This window comes from Haliaeetus albicilla, chromosome 10 (genome assembly GCF_947461875.1).
Source record: "Haliaeetus albicilla chromosome 10, bHalAlb1.1, whole genome shotgun sequence".
NCBI lineage: Eukaryota > Metazoa > Chordata > Aves > Accipitriformes > Accipitridae > Haliaeetus > Haliaeetus albicilla.
The window spans coordinates 26,044,048-26,064,804 of NC_091492.1; the positions used below are offsets into that span (position 1 = coordinate 26,044,048).

A 20,757-nucleotide genomic window follows, 5' to 3' on the forward strand; every position below is an offset into this window, starting at 1 on the left:
AGAACGGCTTCCGGTGGCGCTTGTGCGTGGCCGCGGCGGAGGAAGCGGAAGGGCTGGGAAGATGGCGGCGGCGGGGAGAGCCTGGGGCAGCCGGGGGATGGAGGCTGCTGCGGGGAGCTGCCGAGCCCAGCTCCCGGCATGGTGGGGGCTGCTTCTCGCCGTGCTTGCAGCGGGTGAGGCTGACTGGGAGAGGGGCGGGGCAGGGCAGGGCAGGCCTGGCCTCCCCCGGTTTGTGGCCGCTCCGCGACTGAGGCGGAGGGACGGACGGACGGACGGAGGGCGGGCGGGCCGGCCTCGCCTGGCCCCCTTTGAGGTGGCGGCACTGGGACCCCTTGCCTGTCGCCCTCTGAGCTGGGGAGGGGCTCGTCTTCCCTCTCCCTCCCCGAGTTGGGGAGAGCCTTTTGAGATGCGAAGAGCCCCTGGTTTGTCCCCCTCTGAGGTGGGGCTGTGTTTTCTCCCTAGGCTCCTGCCAGGGGAATTCTGTCGAGAGGAAGATCTACATCCCCCTGAACAAAACGGCACCGTGTGTTCGCCTCCTGAATGCCACCCACCAGATCGGCTGCCAGTGTGAGTACAGCTGCGGGGCCCTGGCGCAGCTCCTTGGCATGGTTGTGATGGAGTGTAATGCAGCTCTCCTGTTGGACTTGCCTAGATCAGTATCGCCCTTGTTTTCAGCACTCTTTTCCCTAGTAATGCTGACCTGTTTCTGCTAAACTGAGGAGTGGAGACCTTAGAGAGAGTGTGTTCTTACAGACCTCAAAAATCCCTGCCAAGGCTGAGAGCAGCATTTTGAGCTTTTGCAGTCAGTGCACACACAGGGCAGAACCAAGCCATGGCTTCTAGGGGTACGAGGCAAAGCTGTGAGCACTGCAGAATGCAGTTAGGGGATAACAAAGTATGAGAGGAAGGGAGCAGGAAGTGAAGAAGTGAGAAGGTGATGGCTGAAGGGACTGGGGGGCTTGGCTGAGCTGCTTGCACAATGCTTGTTAACTTTGTAAGGGGTTTTTGTCGTGCTGAAATGGGGAAGGCAGGACCACATGACTGTTAAAATTAAAAGATAGACAAGGGAACCCCATTTAAGCTGGCTGAAGATAGTGTGAGTCAGTGTTCTGCTCATTTCCAGTTCAGTTTTGCCTCCACGGTGAGCTACTCCCTGCAGCAGAGGTTGTCAGCTGCCGCTACAGGGCAGCACAGTTGCACTTGGTGTGTCAGATAACTGAGGGTACAAGGTTCTCTGCCTCCTCTTCCACCCTCTGTGTGAGCCTAGTGTTTGGTCAGACAGCTGTACGCAGTCCTGCCTTCCCAGTCACGGGCAGTTTCTGACAGTGACAGCGGTTACTAACTGTGGGGGTTGACAAAATGCTTGTTTTTACCAGTAGCTTCTTATGAAAGTCCTTTGTCTGTCATCTGTTTTCTTTGGGACGGGGCAAAATGATAAGCAGTGGACCTGCTTTGTTGCTAGTCCCCTTTGCTGCACAATCTTTTGCCCCTTGTGCTCCTCTGGGCCTCGTGCTGAGCTGTCTTTGAGCTCTCAGTTTCTGAATTTGCAATCTTTACTCTTTGCTGAGGGGCAGCACTGAACTGGTGCTGTGACTGTGGTGCTTGAGGCAGGTCCTGTCTCCTCTGTGTGCCTTTCTTCTCAGGGCTTCAGTTTCCTGCTGTCCTTCCTTATTCTCTTCAGTCACAGGAAACTCCTAGTGCTTAGTTAGCTGAAGATCCTTAAATGTTTTCATGTGCTTAAACAAAAGATGCTTTCAAAGCCTGAGTGCTTATTTCTTAATCTATGCTGTTCAGCAATTTTTTCCCCTACTAAAAGCTACTATTCCTTTTTCTGTCCTGCTCTAGCTAAATGGTGCCATTTCACCAAATTGCTTCCTCCAGCCCTCTAATCCCATGAGGTGTTCTTCCCTAAAGCCCTTAGTAACATACTGCTCTGCTATTCCGGGATGGTTTGGGGGTGTGAACGAAGTAGATCACTGTGAAACAGGAAGGGCACACTCTCCTTCCGCAGCCTCCATCAGCGGAGATACGGGGGTAATCCACGTGGTTGAGAAGGAGGAGGACCTGAACTGGGTGCTTGTTGATGGCCCACACCCACCCTATATGATATTGCTCGATGGGAACCTCTTCAACAGGTCAGTCATCATCAGTTTTTATCTTCCCAGGTTGACTGAAGCCCCAAAGACCAATATGGGTCCCTAATCTGGTGATGAAAATGTCATTTTTCAAGTGACAGATGGCAGAATCAGCCCTGACTGCACTGAAGTATAGTGAGGTGGAAACATTTGTGATTTTACTGTGGTTTAGTGCCTGAATTTGTTTCTTCTTAAATGGGCTGCTTTGCTGTTACAAGAGCTCTGCTCTGTGTAAATTCTCATGCCATGTGCATCACTGTAGCAGTTACTAAAGTTCATTAAGCAACATGATTAAGATTGGTCACATCTCTTCCTGGGCAGGAAAGAAGTAGCTCAAGTTTTCTGCTTGTTGCTGTATGGATAATCTTATGCAGTTCTGAGAAGAAAAAGGGACGTGTTGGTTATTCTGATCAAAAGCATCATGACATGCTCAACTGTAATAAGCCAGCATTAGCATGTCTTGGAATTGTAACTCTTCATTAATTAATTCATAATTTCTGTTGTATTTTCTGTCTTCCAGGAGGGTAATGCTGCAGCTGAAGGGAACCTCACGAGTGTCAGGCCTTGCTGTGGCCGTTTCCAAACCTAGCCCTCCCCAGGGATTCTCTCCTGGTTTGAAGTGCCCCAATGATGGGTTTGGTAAGGAAATGTTAAGTCTTTATCCTTGTTAGGAGGAAGAGGAATAATGCCTTTGCATTGTATGGTCAAAGAAAGAAATGCAAAGGATAGCTGAAACTGCAGCTGCACTTTAATGTCAAAATGGTATTTAAGATAACAGGCTCAATATGTTCTTTCAAAGTAGTTGGCATGAACTGGAATCTCATCATTTCTCAGCAAAGGCTGGGACAGGTGTTTAGGGGAAGACTGTTATATAAGCTGGCTAAAACAGCATTAAGTCACTAAAGTGTTAAACCTGACCAAGGGTGGTTGTAACTTCTTTTTCTTTAACGTGAAAGTTGTACTTTGTCCACATGTGATCATTAAAGCATCTTGTGTTTGCATAGATTGAGTGGAGTGTGTGTTAACCTCTCTGTCTGGGCCAATTGCTACTTTTTAAAATTACATTCTGCCTCCCTGAACTCCCCTTGTGGTTTCAGTTAGGTTTTCATTTCACTATTTTTTCATGCAGCAAATTTACTGTATTGCACTTTGAGGGGAGAAATTGCTACACCTTCTGTAGTTTGCACAAAGCTTTCTGCTGTGAAGGATGCCATGTACGCTCCTGAGATGAGTTTAGTGTGCTGGCATTTGTTGTGTCTGCCTTCATGCTGTTTGCACGGTATCTAGGTGTTAAAATGATTGGCACATTACAGATGCCTTAGGGGTGCTTCCAGCACATGATAAGCTCAGAAAATACGGGTTTGTATGTTCCTCCTTTTGAAATATAATGTTTCTCTGTGTGCCTCCTCCGCTCTCTCAGCATGTGATAAATGCTCACTGAGTGCTCATGCCAGCCTCCTGGCATGTGATGGCTTTGAGCATGCATGTTTCTCATTCTCTCTGTGTGACACAGCGCTCTGTCTCTGCCACTCTGCCGCATACAGTGACCAACTCCATCTCTCCAAGCTTTTGTCAGCTGGTTCCTCAGCCCTTAATAGTGCTCATTCTGTATTTGCTGCTATTTTCTCAGCAGGCCCTACCTCTGCTGCAGTCTGTTATTCTCATGCAGGCTCAGATTTGCCCATTTCTTTCTGTTTTCAGGTGTCTATTCCAAAGATTATGGCCCTCAGTTTGCACACTGCAATAAGACTGTGTGGAATCCTGTGGGGAGTGGGCTTTCATATGAGGATTTTGACTTCCCTATTTTTCTCCTTGAAGATGCCAATGAGACACAAGTTATTAAGCAGGTACTGCACTTGCTCAGTGAGTAGGAGAGGGGAACTGCTGCACTATTCAGGAAAGGGGGCAGAAGTTTTGTTTTCTCTCAGCTTAGATGTTGAAATCTACAGTAAAAATGTATGGTCCAATTTTATATGCAGTATACAGTGCTGTTACAGAAAGGCTAAGTTTTGTAATGATTTTTATTTCCATCCAGTGTTATCAAGACCATAATGTTCCTCGTGATGGATCTGGCCCCGAGTACCCTCTCTGTGCCATGCAGCTTTTTTCCCACATGCATGCTGTCACCAGCACGGTTACCTGCATGAGACGCAGCTCCCTCCAAAGCACCTTCAGCATTAATCCAGGTGAGCAGATTCCTCTTTCCTTGTCGTGATGTGGGATAAGGCTGGTGGTAAAAATCCCAGTGGAATACAGTTGTGCAAAAGAAAGAAAATTTTAGAGTTTCTTTAAAGGCTTCCTTGCCAACTGAACCTTTCCAAAATAAACTATTCAAGTGGTAAGGAATTTTTGGCTATGTTTGTCATCAGTTTAGAAAATAATATGTAGAAGAGGTGCTGGCTGAGAAAGGTACCCAATACCTGCTACATAGATCATCAAGAATGGCTCTGAGATTACTGCTCCATTAGACTGTGCGTACATGAATTGAAATCCTGGTCTTGGTGAATGTTTTGCCAGTGACTTTACCCTGATAGACCCACTGATGAGCTACAGCTGACCAGAAAGCTCATTTCTCACTTATCACTGCTGTAGTCTCAAGTAATGTTGCTTCTGCTTCCTAGAGGTTGTATGTGATCCTCTTCTTGATTACAATGTGTGGAGCACCTTGCAACCTATCAATTCCTCTGGAAAAGTTGATCCCAAGAAGGAAGTTGTTATTGTCGCTACGCGAGTAGGTACCTCTTAATCTTGCTTTGTTGAGCATGGATTGGAAGGATTCTGGGAAGACGTGGGCTTAGGGTCTCGTGGGAATAGACTTCTCATATGTTTTTCATTTCTTCCTGTATTCCAGACCTTTTAGCTCTGACTGGCTATTGTGTTTCTACAGGTACAAGCCTTTTAGTTGGTGGGTTTACGTGCTCTTTCAGTATAAGGACATTTGCCTTTTGTTTCTTTCCGTCTTGTTATGTGAGACTTTTTTCAGCATTTTCTTCACTGATGGAACCAGACAAGTAGAAATAGCTAGCGTGTCTGTTATGCTTTCCTAAGATACTTCACATCCTTAAAAAGCATTCCAGAGAGGGAGACGGCATGGTTGGCTCATCTTTATCTTTTTGGGGGGGAGAGGCTGGATCACATGGAGATCTTCTTGTGTGTCAAGCAGTGAGTCAGTGTCAGAGCTGAGAAAGAAGTTCACTTCCACATCTAGCAGTCTGTTTTACAGTCACTTTACACTCTCCAGAGATGCAAGTTCAAAACTCCATTTTGTCACCATCTCAGAGCCTCATGCTGAACAGTGATGCTAGCATTAAAAGTACGGCATGCTTGATAATCCCAGTTTTCAGATCAGTGCTGAGGGGTGGTGGCGGTGGCAGGGCTCTGAGGCCTTAGGACTGCCATGGCAATGCAACTGGTATTTTAAGTTTCATTAGGTGGGGTGCTTTGATTCTTCCCTTGTAAGTAGGATGAGTGGGATAGGAGAGAGGTGATAGATTTGATTTCCCAATACAGTATTCCTCTGTCTATTTGCACATTTCTTACACCTCCTGTTCATGCTTACAGATTGACAGCCATTCCTTCTTCTGGAACATAGCACCTGGAGCAGAGAGTGCTGTCTCTTCTTTTGTGACCCACTTGGCTGCTGCTGAAGCCCTTCATAAAGCATCAGATGTTCATTTGCTGCAAAGGAATATAATGTTCACCTTCTTCCAAGGGGTAAGAGCAGCAGCATCGCTCCACCATTTGGCTTGTTCTAAGATAGCAAATCAGTCCTTGGCTCCCTGCAAATGAACTTTTTCCATACTCTTTGTGCGGAGTCATTTGTCTGCATCCCCACACCATGGTTCTCTCCACTCCCCCAGTGAGAACAGGATCTTAATTGCATTGGGATAACAACAGCAGATGGAGCTTCCACTGGGGCAACGCATATTCTGCCCCACAGTTCATTCTGGATGAATGATTCAAACTTTGCTTTCCCTCCTGTCTCCTCCCATTGTGCCTGTCTTTATGTCTGTTCTCTGCCTCACCCCCGTTCAGGATGAACTGCAATGGCCAGGCTTTAAATTCTGAAATGAAGCCCAGAAAAGGCTAGATTAAAAATATATGTGTTGACAGCAGCAAAATGTAGCTCATTTCTGAGAGCCCAGCACTGGAGTTGGCAGCTGTGGAAAAGCAGAACAAGCATGTAGAGGAGGGACTGATGGCCAACAGCTGATGTTCCCCTCAAGGCATCTACATTGATGGCTTCTTTTGTGCAGCTTTGTGAAACTGGCTCCCACAGCCCCATGCTGTGGCCATGTGATTCCCTTCATTCACCCTCCTCAGCACCGATATCCCTAGTCAGGATTTCCCTGGGGGAGACAGGCATACAGTGCTACGGAGCGGACATTCTCTGTCATGCTCCCGGGATGTAGGAGGAATGATAAGACTTGGCTGTAAATTAGTCAAGGGGGAAGTCTGGTGGCTGGCTGACTTCACTGCCCTACTTTGTTGTGGGGATTCTCTTCTTGGGGGCACCTATTCTTCCCCAGGCAATGCTCAGCTTTTTGCAGCTCCCATGACAAACTCATTTCTGTCATCTAGCCTTCCCTCCCTTTTTTCCAGGGAAACAGACACCCCTCCTTTCAGGAAAGCTTCAGATGTTTAATTCCTGGAATAGAGAATTGCCCTTTTCCCTGACTTGCTGTCCTCCTTACCAAAAAACAAAGATGATGACTTGTGCCAGAGTAAAGGCTGTATTAATGCCTCTCTGCTGTTACTCACAGAAACAGTATCTTGCTAGATATCAATGCTTACTTAAGTCTAACTTTGCCTCCATGCCTTTCTTGTGTGTGGAATTCAGTAGCTGTCCCCTGGGGTTTTTTGCTCTTTGCCTTCCTTTTTGTCCTTTGCTGCATCCTTTCCTACAATATCTTTGTCTTTGGAGCCAGGCACAATGTAATATTTACTTTGGTCTTTTGGTGTGTGCCAGGCTATGTGAACCTTCAGAAATGCTTGGTGCAGCAGTTGGCCCTCGAACTCCTGGTTTTGTTCCACCTCAGCGCCTCAGATATTGCTGTTAGTTGTGCCAAGCAGCTCTCCGTATGTGATTCATGTATTAATTTTTTTTCTGTTGTAGGAGACCTTTGATTATATTGGCAGCTCACGAATGGTGTATGATATGGAAAAAGACAAGTTTCCTCTCCGCTTGGACAACATTCATTCATTTGTGGAGTTGAATCAGGTGCGGGATAAGTTAGGGAAGCTTTTTATTGCCTGTTTCTCTGTGATAATTTAGCTGTGGTTTTCCCAGCTAGCCTTGCACTGTTTTTGATTTTTTTACTTGGACTGGACCTCCCTGCTCTGCAAGACTTAGTGATGTCCAGTCATGTACTTATGGTGGGTTTTTTTTTTGTGAAGGTGGCTCTAAGGAATGACTCAATTCTCTGGATGCATACAGACCCTGTCTCTCGGATGAATGAATCTGTTGAAGTGCAGGTAATAGAAAGCAATCTGTAGTCATTCATCTAACCAAAATGCTGTGGGATCTTTAGCACACTGCAAATGATCAGGATGTTAACCTTTCCAGAGAAATTACACATCCAGAAGAATAGCAGAACAGTGCCATTTTCTCTTCTTTCAGGTTAGAAACTTGCTAGATGTTCTGAGTAATAGCAGCGTGGGAGCAAACGTGACTTTGCAAGAAGCTGGGTATTCGCAGCCTCTTCCCCCATCTTCCTTCCAGCGCTTCCTCCGGGCCCGGCACATCCCTGGAGTGGTCCTAACTGACCACAAGACTGCCTTCCAGAACAGGTACTTTTCCGGGGTCAGTGGACGCAGGCTGGCCCATGGCCGAAGGCAGCAGAGCCGGCAGAGGGCATCTGAGCTCCTGCAACACTTCTGCCAGGGGTGTGCTGCCTAACATACATGTAGAGCGGTAGTCCCCGCGGGGGAGCAGAGGAGCAAACATGTGCCATGGGATTGAACAAGCGCAACATAATTATTCTGACAACCAAAAGAAATCCAGTTTTGTATAGAAAATGTTCCCCACAGCTGGCTGGAAGCCAGAGGTGAGCAAATGGCAACTGAGCGTGCCTAAGCCTCATCTGTTCTTCCAGAAGCTAGCTGACTTTTTTTTTCTTTTTTTTTTTTTTTTTTAGTATAGCTTTCTATTTGTGATGGCAGAAGGCCCCAGGCATTGGAAAGGGCACTTTCATTTACCCCACATGACCCTACTGCAGCACGTTCCTTGGGTATCCCCTGTTCCTCTGCAACTTTGGAAGTGGAAATGTAGGGTAGAGGACAGACATATGTTTCTCCCCTCTTCCCTAAACCCTTCAAATTGTCTCTTTCCCTTCACCTTCTATCCTTTTCTGCTATTTCTGAGGATCTCTGTAGTAATCAAGGGGAAGTAGCTTCCCTTTCACCTCTAAATCTGCACTGCTGTAAAGGGGTGGGAAGAGTTGGGGTGGAGGAAAGTGCAACTCACTGCGGTGTTACCCATCTTTGGACTGGGGGGATTAGTCCCAGACTGGCTGGGAATGTCAGGCGCAAAGACCATGCAGTGGGCTTTCAGCCCAATTCCCAGTTCAGCTGCATGTGCTGCAGATGCCTTAGTGTAAATCTCTCATAGAGTTCACTTGGAATTCTTTGCCGCCTTCAAGATAAGGCATTAATAAAATCCACTGGCACAACTTGCATCAAAAGCCTTCTTCCCAGGAGACCTTCTGCATGGGTTGTCCTTGCCTCAGTTTCTCTACCCATTTAATAGATTGGGCTGTTGTCCACCTGAAAGCTAATCACAGCTTGTAAATTGCTTGGAGATCCTCAGATGGGAGAAGCTGTGGAAGGGCCAAGTTAATTATAAAGCCTCATTAAACGGTTTAAGGAGCGTGTGGCAGGGCAGTGCTTTGGCAGGGCTGTATCTCTGCTCCCAGGAGACTGCTCCCACTGTTTGCTTTAGGCATACTCTGAATTTAATTCCATGCCCTGTGGTTTCTTTCTGCCCCTCCCCAACCTCTGTTTGCCTTCTTTTCAGATACTACCAGAGCATGTATGACACTCCAGAGAACATCCGGATGCAATATCCCGAGGGGCTTAGCCCTGAGGAGACCTTGGAGTATGTCACAGACACAGCTAAGGTTCCTACTTTGCATTTTCTCTAGCTGCTGTATCTGGGGTGGATGGGGCTTTGGGTAAGGGCAGATAGAAGCAGGGTCATGGGAAGACGGGGAAAGCTGTTTCCAAAAAGGGCAGAAAGAAGGAGGGAGTGCTTTGTATAGTGACAAAGGCAATAGGCACTCAAATGCTAGCACGATGTAAGCGTTTTGATGGATGTGTAGATTCTGGCTTGCTCTCATTGCTTGTTTTGCTGGATCTGCCTATCTTGATTAACACAGAGCACTCTTCCTTTGCAGTCCCTGGCAGAAGTTGCCACAGTGGTCGCCCGTGCTCTCTACCGGCTTGCGGGGGGAGCCAACACCACCTCTGCTATTCAGGCAGATCCAAAAACGGTACGAGCAGATGGAATTGAGTCCCTAGCATCTCTTATGAGCCCTCACGTACTTCCCTTCTGTCTCTGTTTATGTGTGTTTACACAGCATGCTGTCCTGTCTGTTTCCATAAGGGCTTTGCCTCCCCCCCCCTCTCTTTCCCCGCCACAGCTGAATGAAAAACCTTTCACCCTTCTCTAGTTCCTTGCCTCTTGATCTCAGGGCAGACATCAAGCTTCATGAGCCCTCTACAAAACAGAGCTCCTTTATCCTCGTTCCACAAAGCAGAAGAGGAAGCTGAGGTGAAATGGCAGTGTGTGCCACAAGGATCAGCTAAGGAGTCAGCGGAGCTGGAATCAAACCCAATTCTCACAGCTCAGTCCTGACTTATATACAGTTGTGAGATATAGTCTCTCATTTGCTGTGCTCTTGGCCCCTGTAGCGGGAAATACCTGTCAGCCAAATAATTTTGAGAGGTATAGCTGTTAAGATGCTATTTTCTCTCCTCTTTGTATAAACCAATTTCCACCTCTTTCCAGGTCTCTCGAATGCTGTATGGATTTCTGATTAAAATGAACAATTCCTGGTTTCAGTCCATCATTAAACCAGACATAAAAGGAATTCTGGGTAAGAGCAACATAGCATAGGGAAGAAGAACAAGGGGATGGGTTTGACCCCATATGTTACCTGGCAGCTTTCTAAAGCTCCATACTAGCATTGTTTGCTTCTGGCCATCTCCCCGTCAATCCCATGTCTCTGACTGTTCCAGGTGATGTTCCCCAACATTACGTCGCTGTTTCCAGCCCTGTGAACACTACCTACCTTGTACAGTATGTCCTGGCCAACCTTACAGGCACTGTTGTTAACCTCACCAAGGAAGAGTGCCTGAACCCTGAAAAAACACCCAGCAGTGAGAAAGAAGTATGTATTCATTAGAGTGGGGTGATAGGTAAGGACAGATCTGCTGTCCAATTTGCTGATTTCTGCTTTTGAGGAAAGCTGGTTAGGATTGCTTTTTATTGCTCATAATAACACATGGGAGAACTGGGAAACTCCTCCAACAAGGAGGCATCTCTTAATGCCCAAGGGCAGGGGAGGAGTGGGCAAAAGGATCCCTTTACAGTGACAACAGTCAGTAAAGCCCCTCTCTCTCTCTCCAAAGACAGGTAAGGTCCCAGAACAGGGGGTGGTCTGGTTATTTGCTAGTGGCTGTTTGCTGTATCTTACTCTCCTGTTTTCTTTGCAGCTGTATGAATATGCCTGGGTGCAGGGTTCTCTGGAGCCAAACTCAACATCACGAGTCCCTTACTGTGTTAGGTCAACTGTTCACCTAAGCAAAGCACTCTCTCCTGCCTTTGAGCTGAGGCAATGGGGATCTACAGAGTACTCCACATGGACAGAGAGTCGGTGGAAAGAGATCCATGCCCGAATATTTCTGGTAGCCAGCAAGGAGCTAGAGGTGAGTTTGTACATGTCTGAAAAAGAAAGTAGAGAAAGAAGTGTGGCTAGCTTTGAATAACATCTCCTGACAGCTGGAGAAACAGTTCAGAGTTTGTTACAAGATCTTGTGCCATCATCCTGCGTGAGCTCCCTAGTTAAGAGCAGCCAGGCTTTGATCCTTGAAAACAAGGTAACCAAGAATGCATCACTGGTGATAACGCTACCACCTCCAGCCATTTGTGGGTTAATAATATAGTCGCTGGAGCTGAGACAGTGCAGAATAATCAAGAGTCCCATGAGCAGGCTGAGCTCTGTGAATAAAAGATAGAAGTGACAGGAGTCTTAACCCCTTCCCCAAGCGCAGGGAGCCAAGCCTATGAGTCTGACTGTTAAGGTGTTTTGTCTGATGTGCAACCCGGATCTTCCTTCCTGCAGTTCAAATCCCCTCTCAACCGTGCAGAAATAACTTTTGCACAAACCTTCACAAATGAAAGCTTCTGTTGGTTCAGTGTCTCAGATTCTACGTACTCCTTAGCTGGGTGTGATGTGGCTTAAGTGCCAGCAGAATAGGGGTTAAGTGTACAGTCACTTTGGGACTCTCTGCCTCTCTTGATGCCCTCTGGTTGGCTGTTAATGATGTCATACCCTGTCAGGACAGACTCAGGAGTGCACAGTGCTGTTGTCATCACGTGCTAGCAGTAAGCCACCCAAAGGCCATGCAAGCCCAGGCAATTGTTGCATCTCTCAGATAGTTAGTTGAAATCTGAGCGATTTATTTGTGTGGCGCTGGGCCTTTTTAACACTGTCAGGCAAGCACAATGCCCTGCCTGTGTCTGTCGGCCTGTTACAGCCCAGTAGATACTGGTGCCCTGGAGAGGCACAGTTTAAGCCCAGCCATCCCTGAAGTGTTGACCCAATAGAAAATGTACTGAGAGAGTTGTAGCGGCACATGAGTGTCTGGCTGCTGTATGGGTACTGTTCTGAGATATCCAGGGGAGACTGGGGATGGCAGTCCTAGCATGCAAGGAGAAGGGTTGACAGGCCTTAGATTGGTCTGGAACTTAGGCTTCAGAAAGGTGCTGAGCAGGAGGTAACCTCAGCTATGCAAAGGCTATTGGCAGATGTTGATTCTGCCAGCAACTGTGCTTGTTGAAGGCATTTACAGTCCTCGCCGGAGGAGATGACAGTTCATGCAGGAGTAGCCAAAGTGTCACATTAAATGCTTGCTAAAAATCCTTGCAAACTGCGTTGACCACTCTGAAATGCAATACGTTATTTATCTGTGATACAACTTTCTTACCTTTTTCTCTTAAAGATCAGTTTGTGTGCTCTGTTGATAACTACAAAAGCTGGCCTGCTCTGGCAGTTGCTTTTGTCTAAGGCTGGAAGGTTCTCGGAGTATCTTTTTATTTCAATGTACATAGTGCCCCAGTAGTGAGCTGCTCTGTGTAGCTTTCTCTCAGAGACCCCCATTTGATGCAAATTGTGAGGTGCTGCAGGTCTGTGTTTGTAACAACAATGCTAAGTGTTTCTCATCCCTTCCTAGATAATCACTTTGGTTGTGGGCATTGCCATTCTGATCTTCTCTCTCATCGCCACATATTTTATCAATGCCAAAGCAGATGTACTTTTTAGCATCCCACGGGACCCTGGGGCTGTGGCTTACTGAAGATGCTCTCGGGGCTTGAGAAGTCTTAGCCCTTGGATTACAATTGTCAAAGATAAAACTACACTGGAGTGCCCCTCTCTCTGGATAGGGATGCAAATGTTTCTCTCCAGAGCTTCCCTGCTCGGGTTCTGGGGACTGAGCCCTAAAACTTAAGAGACTTTCCCAGAAAACCACGCCGACCAAGCCCTAAAGAAACTGTGACTGAGAAGTTCCCAAAACCTTTCTTTTTAATTTGTCTTTACTTCTGAGCAACTTGAGAGGATTGGTCCTGAATGCCACTGAGGCGACAATGTGATGGATGTGTTCCCTAACTGAAGGCAAGGGTAAAGGTATTTTCTCTGGGATGTATGTGGACCAGCAGATTTCCATGGTGTCTGACAGCACAGGTTGCCTGTTTAATGTCCAACAGTTGCTGTGAGTCTGTGTATACTACAATGCAGGGAGGGCAAAATGTGTTTAACAGATGATTAGGTGTAAAATGTCCTTTTTCAATGGTGCAATATTTTCTGGGTTTCGTATATATATAAATAGTTCCGTTTAATTAAAAAAAAAAAAACAAACTCCACTTACAAATTAACCCATTGCCTGTTTTGTCTTAGTTGCTGCCAAAAGGACCAAAAACACTGAGTATTGCAATATGTTTTGGTCTTGGGAGAAAGAGAGTTTGTCTGATTTGGTTTTTGACTCTTATTGAAACTTTTAATTCTTTCTACAGCTGGACAAAAGAAAGACATTGTGCCCTCACACAGGACAGGGAATTAACTAGCTGTTGTTTAGACTGTAAGCTCTCCAAGGCAGGGATGGCTGATCACTCCAAACAGCGCTTTGTACAATGGTACCTTGATCTCGGTCATTCCCTAGGCACTGGTATAATAAACATGTTTTTTAATGAGCATGCTCACACGCTTTGTTTCGTTCGATGCTATTGCTTAGTGTCCAGCAAGACTGGGCTCTCAGCGCTAGCAGTTGTGACTGACCAGGCACTTGGATATTCCTGGTTGTTCCTTTTGTATGAAAATTCACTTGTTCTTCAGCAATCGTGATTTAAAGTTGCAATAGTGCTGTTGTCCAAAGCGAGGAGCTCAAAAATAGGTAGAGAGGATTAATTCCAGAAATCAGAGCTGACTAGCACTAAAGCAGACATCACTTTCCCTTCCCTAGAGGACAGCGAGGGCTTATTGTTTTTAAGTCTTTTCTCAATGAGGCATACACTCTGGAGTTTTAAAGTAATTCAGACCTTGTACTTTCAGTGCTACCCTGAGGGAGACTTTTTCCACTTGCTAATGCATCCTGCTATCAGGAAACTGCTCCTGATACTTGGTGGAATGTTTCTGTGCCTGATTTCTTTTAGTTTCTCCTAGCAATGCTGAAGAAACTCATATCTCAATTTACATGGAGATATCTTGTCTTTACAATAAGGATTTTCATAGCCTCTAACTCCTGATCTTTGGACTCATTCCAACTTTGTCAGAACAAAATCAGTTCCTCAGAATTATGCAAGTAAGCTATTTCTGTGCATGAACGTATTTGGGGTGAGACGGAGGACCTCAAGACAGCATGTGGTCTGGCAGAGAATTTTGCAGAATGTGTTTTTCCTTCCCTAAGGTAAGTTCATTCTGGTTTTGTACATATCAAAATGCAAATGCTTAATTCAAGGTGGAGCAGTGCTGTGTGGAGAGATGTTGGGATCGGTGATGGCTAATCAGCAAATTGGGTCAATATACACAGGGTTCTTGATAATTTTCAAATTAAAAATGCGTCTGTTCTTCCCATACTGCTCACTCTCCTGTCTTTCAAATCTAGATTCTGTGCTCAGGTTTGGGCTTTTTTAATTTTTTCCTTTTTCTTTCCCTGAAGGTTTCTGGTTGGAATTTTTTTCCCTCCTTGTTTTCCCCATACAAACAGGAATAAACCCTTTTACCGCTCCCAGCCCCATTTTCCTCTCCCAGCTTTTTGTTCAGAGCTGCTCTCTGGCGAGGCAAACAAACAGCTGCCTCCGTTGTCTGTGCCTACGCCGCTCCTTGGATGGCCAACAGGTCTCCCCTGTGGACAGTGCAATGAGCAACCCTCCTATCAGTGGCTGACAAAAGGAGGGGAGAAGCAAGGGGGCTAGGCTGGCAGGCACTGCAGCAGAGACACATTTTCCCTCCTGCTGCCAATGCTGGAGAACACCGCAAGTCTTCGCTTGACTGTCAGCCCAAAATTTACCCTGAGCTGGAGGTTTGCGTGTCCCTCAAACTCTCTTGGTGCCAGCAGTGTCGCTCGCTGCTCAGAGGGGTAAAAGGAAGGCAGTAGCCATCGGTGTTTCCAGCCCTCCTCATTTTGTTTTGCCATGGTCAGTAAATTTGTTTTGCTCAGCTGGCTTTTGATGACAAGGCTTGCGCCGTGCAGATCTGAGCCTTCCCTCCTCTGGGGAATTGGGCCTGACTGTTGGATGAAAGGGGGTGGGGAAGAAATAGTCAGGATTGCAGGATTCATCTGGGAAGTAAATAAGCTACGAGAGTGAATCCTATTCCCTAGGTTTCTCTTCCCTGTCCAGCCCCAGACTGGCTGCAGCTGCTTCCCTTCCCCTCACAGAGAGAGAATCTCACCGGTGACACGGACCCCGCTACTGCCCTGTTTCACAGGGGTGAGGGGATGCTCTTGAGATCTTGAGGTGAATGGTATTTGAAATACAAAGGTGTTTTGTTAAAGTAAAGCCAATGTTGGTGAAAGCTGCTTTTTGTGACGTGGAGAATGAAGTCTCATTTTACACAGAAACAAGACCATGCAAAAAGGTCTTACATTCACTCGCATCCCCCTCCAGATCATAAACAGGGCAAGAGATGGGAGGAATCGGGATTTCTGTGACCTATTCAGTCATTTAGTCTCACTCCTGATCTTCAAACAAAGAGCTGACAGTGGATTTGGGAGTGCTCATTCACCTCTGCTGGGACCAGGGAAGTCTTTGCTGCTTTTGTGTACAACTGCTCAATCGCTGCCCTTTAGGGAATTGCTGTCTGCTGCTTTAAGCCTGGAGTTAGTGTCTTAGCCCTGGAAAGGCTCACTCTTAAGCCATCCTTTCCATACCTTCAGAGTACAGTTATCTGCAGTAGATACATGCCCCCAGTTCAAAAATGAAACAGGCTTGACCCCTTGTGTGTCTTCCTTCATAATGTACAGTAGCTGCCTTTGGTTTGGGGCTGAGTTGTATCTCTAGTTCCTCCTTGCTATCCTGGTATAACAGCAGCTGTCCTCAGCTGCGCAAACCTTAAAGTTGATAACTCCCCTGATACACTTTCCTCCATCACTCCTGACATTATGTGCATTAATTAGAGCATCCCTAATGCTAATAAGCAATGGGGAATAAGTGCCTTCTCAGTACATTAATGTGCAAAATAGTTTGAGTATCGGCATACATGTAGATTTACTTTTATCTTTGCGATAGAAGCAAAATTATTGAGTTCTGAGGAACAACTGTGTGTATTTTGAAGTGTGCTGGCTAAATAAGGTAGAGTCTAAGTTGTGCTGGGTGACAGTGCAAAGCTGGTGGTACGGCCTTCTTTGAGGTAGGCTGACGTGAATGAGAATTCCCCCATTCAAAGCCCATTTGCTTTGATAATTAGAAAAGTTTGCATGGGAAATAATGCAAAACATATGGAAAGCAAACAACTTTCCTGCTCTGTGTCTGGTTGTCTTTGAAGCAGCAGCTCACAGCAGAGTACCCCTGGCTGCCTCTTGGTCTAGGGAAGGGATGCAGCAAGCACCACTTGCATCTGTCGTAGCTGGTCCTGGAGGACATAGTCCAGCTGAGAAACAATTCACAGGAATGCTCTAGAGATACATAGCTGTTTTCTGGCTTTGACAGATTTCTCCTGGCAAACCTTGCTGCATTGATTTAAGATACTCTCCCAGCTGACGAAGGTTACCATCTCTCTAGCACAGTCAGCAGAGGAGACAAAAGCTCAGTCCATTTCAGTTCAGCATCACAATCAAGTTCAGGTACTGGGAAAATGATCTTTTCTGAGTCTTAAGACTTTGGCTTGTTGCTCCAAAGCATGAGTACTTGAATTTCTTCCAGAACTACTACATTTTGAGGTTGTTTACATCATTCCTGGTCTAACCAGTTTTTCCTGACACTTATAGATGCTGGACAGCTTTGAGTTCTGTCCAAGCACTTGGCATCTTTGGCATCTTTTAGGCAATGAGTTCAGCAGGTCAGTTATTCTGCCGGTTTAGTGGGACGGGGGTTCTGCAAGCTTTGTCCCCTGCTCAATGCTTGACCAAAGAAAGAGGGAAGAAAGGAGAAAGTGGCTGAGCAGCCAAGGGTAGATTCACCCTTAAGAGATGGAGCCTGGAAGAAGCAAGTTCTGCAGCCCTCTGCCAGGGGAAAAAGAAGTGATGCAACTTCTAGCAAGTCTTGCTGAACTGCTCCTCAAAATAAACAGGCCGTTGACGCCAGCGAAGGCTTGGGCAGCTGCTCCCAGGGGCAGTTGCCTGTCTGCACCTTGCACTGTGTTTTGCTCTTGAAGGTAAAGGCTGCAGCTCTGAGCCTATTCCCATCTCCTCCCCACACCCAGCTGCAGTGAGTCTGGTGCTGGCAGGACAGCCCTGGAGAAGATCAACCGGACACTGGAACCGCCTTTCCTGTTGTACTTGGAGAGAAGTAATTCACTACCTGCTGCTGGCTCTTTTGGCTACAAGGTGCCAAGCCAGGAGTAGAAACCCAGGGATCTCTCTGCCTCACTTTTCTCCTGACTGTCAGTGACTGTCCTCCAAAATTAGCTTCATGCCTGTACCTTGCCTTGCATGGATCCATGAGAAGTCCTGTCCTTACTGGTAACCCTGCAGACTATCCATGGCACTCTCACCCATGCCTCTGGTACTGAGATAGTGCTTGAATTACCCCAAACCACCTCCAGCCTATATCAAATCCCAGACTAGGTTTTTTGGGCAGCACCTGACTCCTTGCTGAGGAGGGCAGCTGGCACATGCTCTCTCTGCTGTAGAGCCCCCAGGCATCTTGCTGAGACACACACTCCCCCCTTCATGCACACACATAATTTGCAAGCATCAGTTTCCTCTCCTCTCTCCCCACGCAACTCTACCAGGGATTTCTGCACAAAAAGAAGATGCCACTGACTCTCTTGACCTCTGAACTCAGCTGCCTCCCAGGAGGCAGAGGGCTGGGGCTGAGCCCAGAGAGGAGGGTTTGCAGCTGCCCTTGTGCCCTGAGGGGGGAGGCATATGGGGGTGACAGTCAATGAGACAAGGAGAAAGGAGAGGAAATGTGTGTTTTCTTAGCACCCGGCCTTCCAGCTCCTGGGAACTTTATGGCTCTGGAATATTAAGAGGCAGGAAAGTTAATTAATACCCAGAACAAAGCCAGGGCTGTTTGGCTTCTGGGAGAAGGAAGCAGTGGAGACGGGAAGAAAAAATTGGTGTCTTAAATAAGTTGTTTTCCACCTTCTGTCAGCAGCTAAAATAGAGATGAAGCCCACTGTGGGGGTAAAAGGATTGATTTTTGGAGACCAAAGAAAGAGGCTTTCTGACAAAGGGCAGGAGAGTTTGTTGGGTGAGCTATAGGAATAGCTACCATTGCCTTATTCAGGCTGGGGACAGAGTTTGGGACATCGCAGAGCAGTATTAGTAGTGCCATGCTCTCTGTCACTTCTCTAAGAAGTCGCTCTTTCTCTTACTTGAGATGACACTTCTGCTCCCCATGTAGCATCCTTTCCTCACCAGTCTTCCCAGCTTCTGTTGCCTCTCCTGTTCCCAGCACTGGAACCCAGCAGCAGTGGCTGCAGCTTGCTGGAGTCGAGCTGTCCCACAGATGGCCTTGACAGGACTGTCGTTCATCCCCTTCACTTCTCCCTGACAGTCAGTATTGCAGTGTGGCTGGGTTCAGCTTCCAGTTGGGCTATTGCCTGCCTGATATCTGGCTCAGGATTTAGAGAGACTGAGGTCTTGCTCTACATACTGCTTTAAGGCATATACAAACAACCAGACCCTGTTTTCACAAGTGACAATTGTTTAGGCATGGATTATTCAAGGGAGAGCATTTAGCTTTAACTCCCAGATAAATACATGGAGAAAACCTGCTACCTGCCCCAAGAGCTACTCCTCTGCATGCCTTCGAAACTGCTCTAGATCTGTCTGTGCTGAATACTTTAAAGACATCTGAGCTTCGTATGCCCTGTGCCTCGAGTGTCTGTGGAGTGGGCCTGAGCCTATCCTTTGCCTATGTAGACTGGCAGGTCTTTGGTCCATGGACCAATAAAGTGGATACAGACGTAATGGAGCCTTTGTGTGATGGTGCTGTTTAAAGGATACATTGAGTCCTGTGTCCCAGTCCAGTGCTCTGTCCTGTAGCCTATGGTCCCTCTCCAGTAGTCCTGCTGCCATGATCATTGACAACTGCTTTCTGTGTCCTACCCATGAGCAGCAATGAGGTCCAGCTGAAGGAAGGAAGTCAGCTTAGCTCAGGATAACTATCGCAGCAAGCAAGGGCCATTGGCTGGCACCCAGCAGGCATCCAAGTCCAACATGTGTTTAAAATCAGGGTCTGACTACTACAACTAGGAGTGTAGGAATTGCCAGACTGGATCATGCCCAGGGTCCATCTCTGCTGCCTCCCTTGTCTCTGACAGAGACCAGCACCCACTGCTGCTGGGAAAGGCACAGAAGACCCTGGAGTGACCCCACGCCCCAAATCCACAACACACTGATACCTGGCCACCTGGATCCCACACTGGGTACCATTGCAGCTGTCTGCCCCAGCTCTGCTCGACCTCGTCCTCTCTCTGCATGCAGCAAGAACATCCAGTCAAATCTCGCCACCACCGCGCCTGCATGTCTGTCCATCCGTCTGTCCGTCATCCAGTCAGTTGCATGCATCCCTGGAGGAAAAATACCAGAGCTAGAGAAAAAGGAAGGTAGTTTGGGGAGATACTGATTCAAGCTTGGTCTTCCCCAGCCTGCCTTGTGCGGCCCTGTGTTCCTGGGGCCCTGTCATTTTATCTCCAGCCTCTTTCACCTGCCTGTCCAGCCTGAGCACTTGTGTGTGGTGCAGTTGCTCAGAGGAGGTAGAGGGTGAGGCAGGGATGGAGGATGCTGCTTAGGACCTACAGCTCTTTGCTACCCAGGTGATCTTTCCCCAGTGCCAGCACAGCTTTAACAGTGAGGTTTCTGGGGCTAATCAAGATCGACATACAAACAAAACAGCATCTCTGCATCTTGCAGCCAGCAGAAAGGGAGAAGCAGATGGGCTAGAGGAGGCAGGGAGCTGCTGCTAAATGGATTGATGGAGAGGCCTTTAAGAGAGATGGATTGGAGAGGGAGCCACTGGAGGAAAGGTCTGGGGCGGCCACGCTGTGAATGGGGCAGGGGCCCAGGGAGATGATGGGAAGGGAGAAAGGCCTGCAGATAACAGATGGATGGACACAAAGACTGGAAGGGAAGAGAGGGACAGATGGACAGGCAATAGAGAGTCAGGAGAAGAGAGGGATCTGGACATAATTAGATTGGATCCGATTATGACAGACTCGATTAGAGCAATATTATGATCAGGAGCTTCTGTCGCTATTTGGCTTTTAGGGGGGAACAAAGCCAGAGAGCACGTGTGGAAGGGGGACAAGCAGAGGCGAAGGGAACCGGGAACGATGAAAGGAAAGGGGCTCCTTGTGAAAGCTGTCAGTGGTGGTGGTGACAGATTGTCTAGTTATCGAGCACCGGGGCCGTCTGTCACCGACCGCTCACAAAACCTGCACTCCATAAAAGCCAGGGAGACAAAGGCGAGGAGAGGGGCTATCGGAGCCGAGAGCTTCTGTCACTAGCCAGGCAAGCGTGCCCAGGGCATGGGGAGAGCTGTGCAGATCAGGGGCCTTCTGTTATTAGTTAGGCACATGCACAAGTAAACATGGGCGTGCGTGCAAACACATGTGCTGAGGGGTGCTGGACCTTGCTCAGCCACCTACCCGCATGCACGTGTACTCTGCAGCCCAAGTTTGCACATGCACGCACACTTGTGCACACACAGCTTGCATAGACAGCCTGCATGTGCACA

The 20,757-nt window shown here is 47.4% G+C and overlaps 1 protein-coding gene across 1 annotated transcript; it reads left to right on the forward strand.

Annotated features, from left to right (window-relative positions):
* The first annotated feature begins 18 nt into the window (after positions 1-18).
* On the forward strand, positions 19-13,609 carry NCSTN (nicastrin). Its single transcript, XM_069794342.1, has 17 exons — positions 19-173; positions 463-567; positions 2,012-2,135; positions 2,656-2,774; positions 3,837-3,982; positions 4,171-4,321; positions 4,757-4,866; positions 5,697-5,849; positions 7,252-7,356; positions 7,533-7,610; positions 7,756-7,925; positions 9,151-9,253; positions 9,530-9,625; positions 10,144-10,231; positions 10,374-10,525; positions 10,851-11,063; positions 12,591-13,609. The coding sequence occupies exons 1-17, from the start codon at positions 62-64 to the stop codon at positions 12,711-12,713; spliced, it is 2,148 nt and encodes a 715-aa protein (XP_069650443.1). The 5' UTR covers positions 19-61; the 3' UTR covers positions 12,714-13,609.
* The last annotated feature ends 7,148 nt before the right edge of the window (positions 13,610-20,757 follow it).

Bases quoted from the DNA above. Each gene is read 5' to 3' on its own strand.
- NCSTN (XM_069794342.1), top strand. From the start codon at position 62: ATGGCGGCGGCGGGGAGAGCCTGGGGCAGCCGGGGGATGGAGGCTGCT. The intron at 4,867-5,696 runs GTAGGTACCTCT...TCATGCTTACAG, and splicing joins TTGTTATTGTCGCTACGCGA to ATTGACAGCCATTCCTTCTT. The intron at 11,064-12,590 runs GTGAGTTTGTAC...ATCCCTTCCTAG, and splicing joins TAGCCAGCAAGGAGCTAGAG to ATAATCACTTTGGTTGTGGG.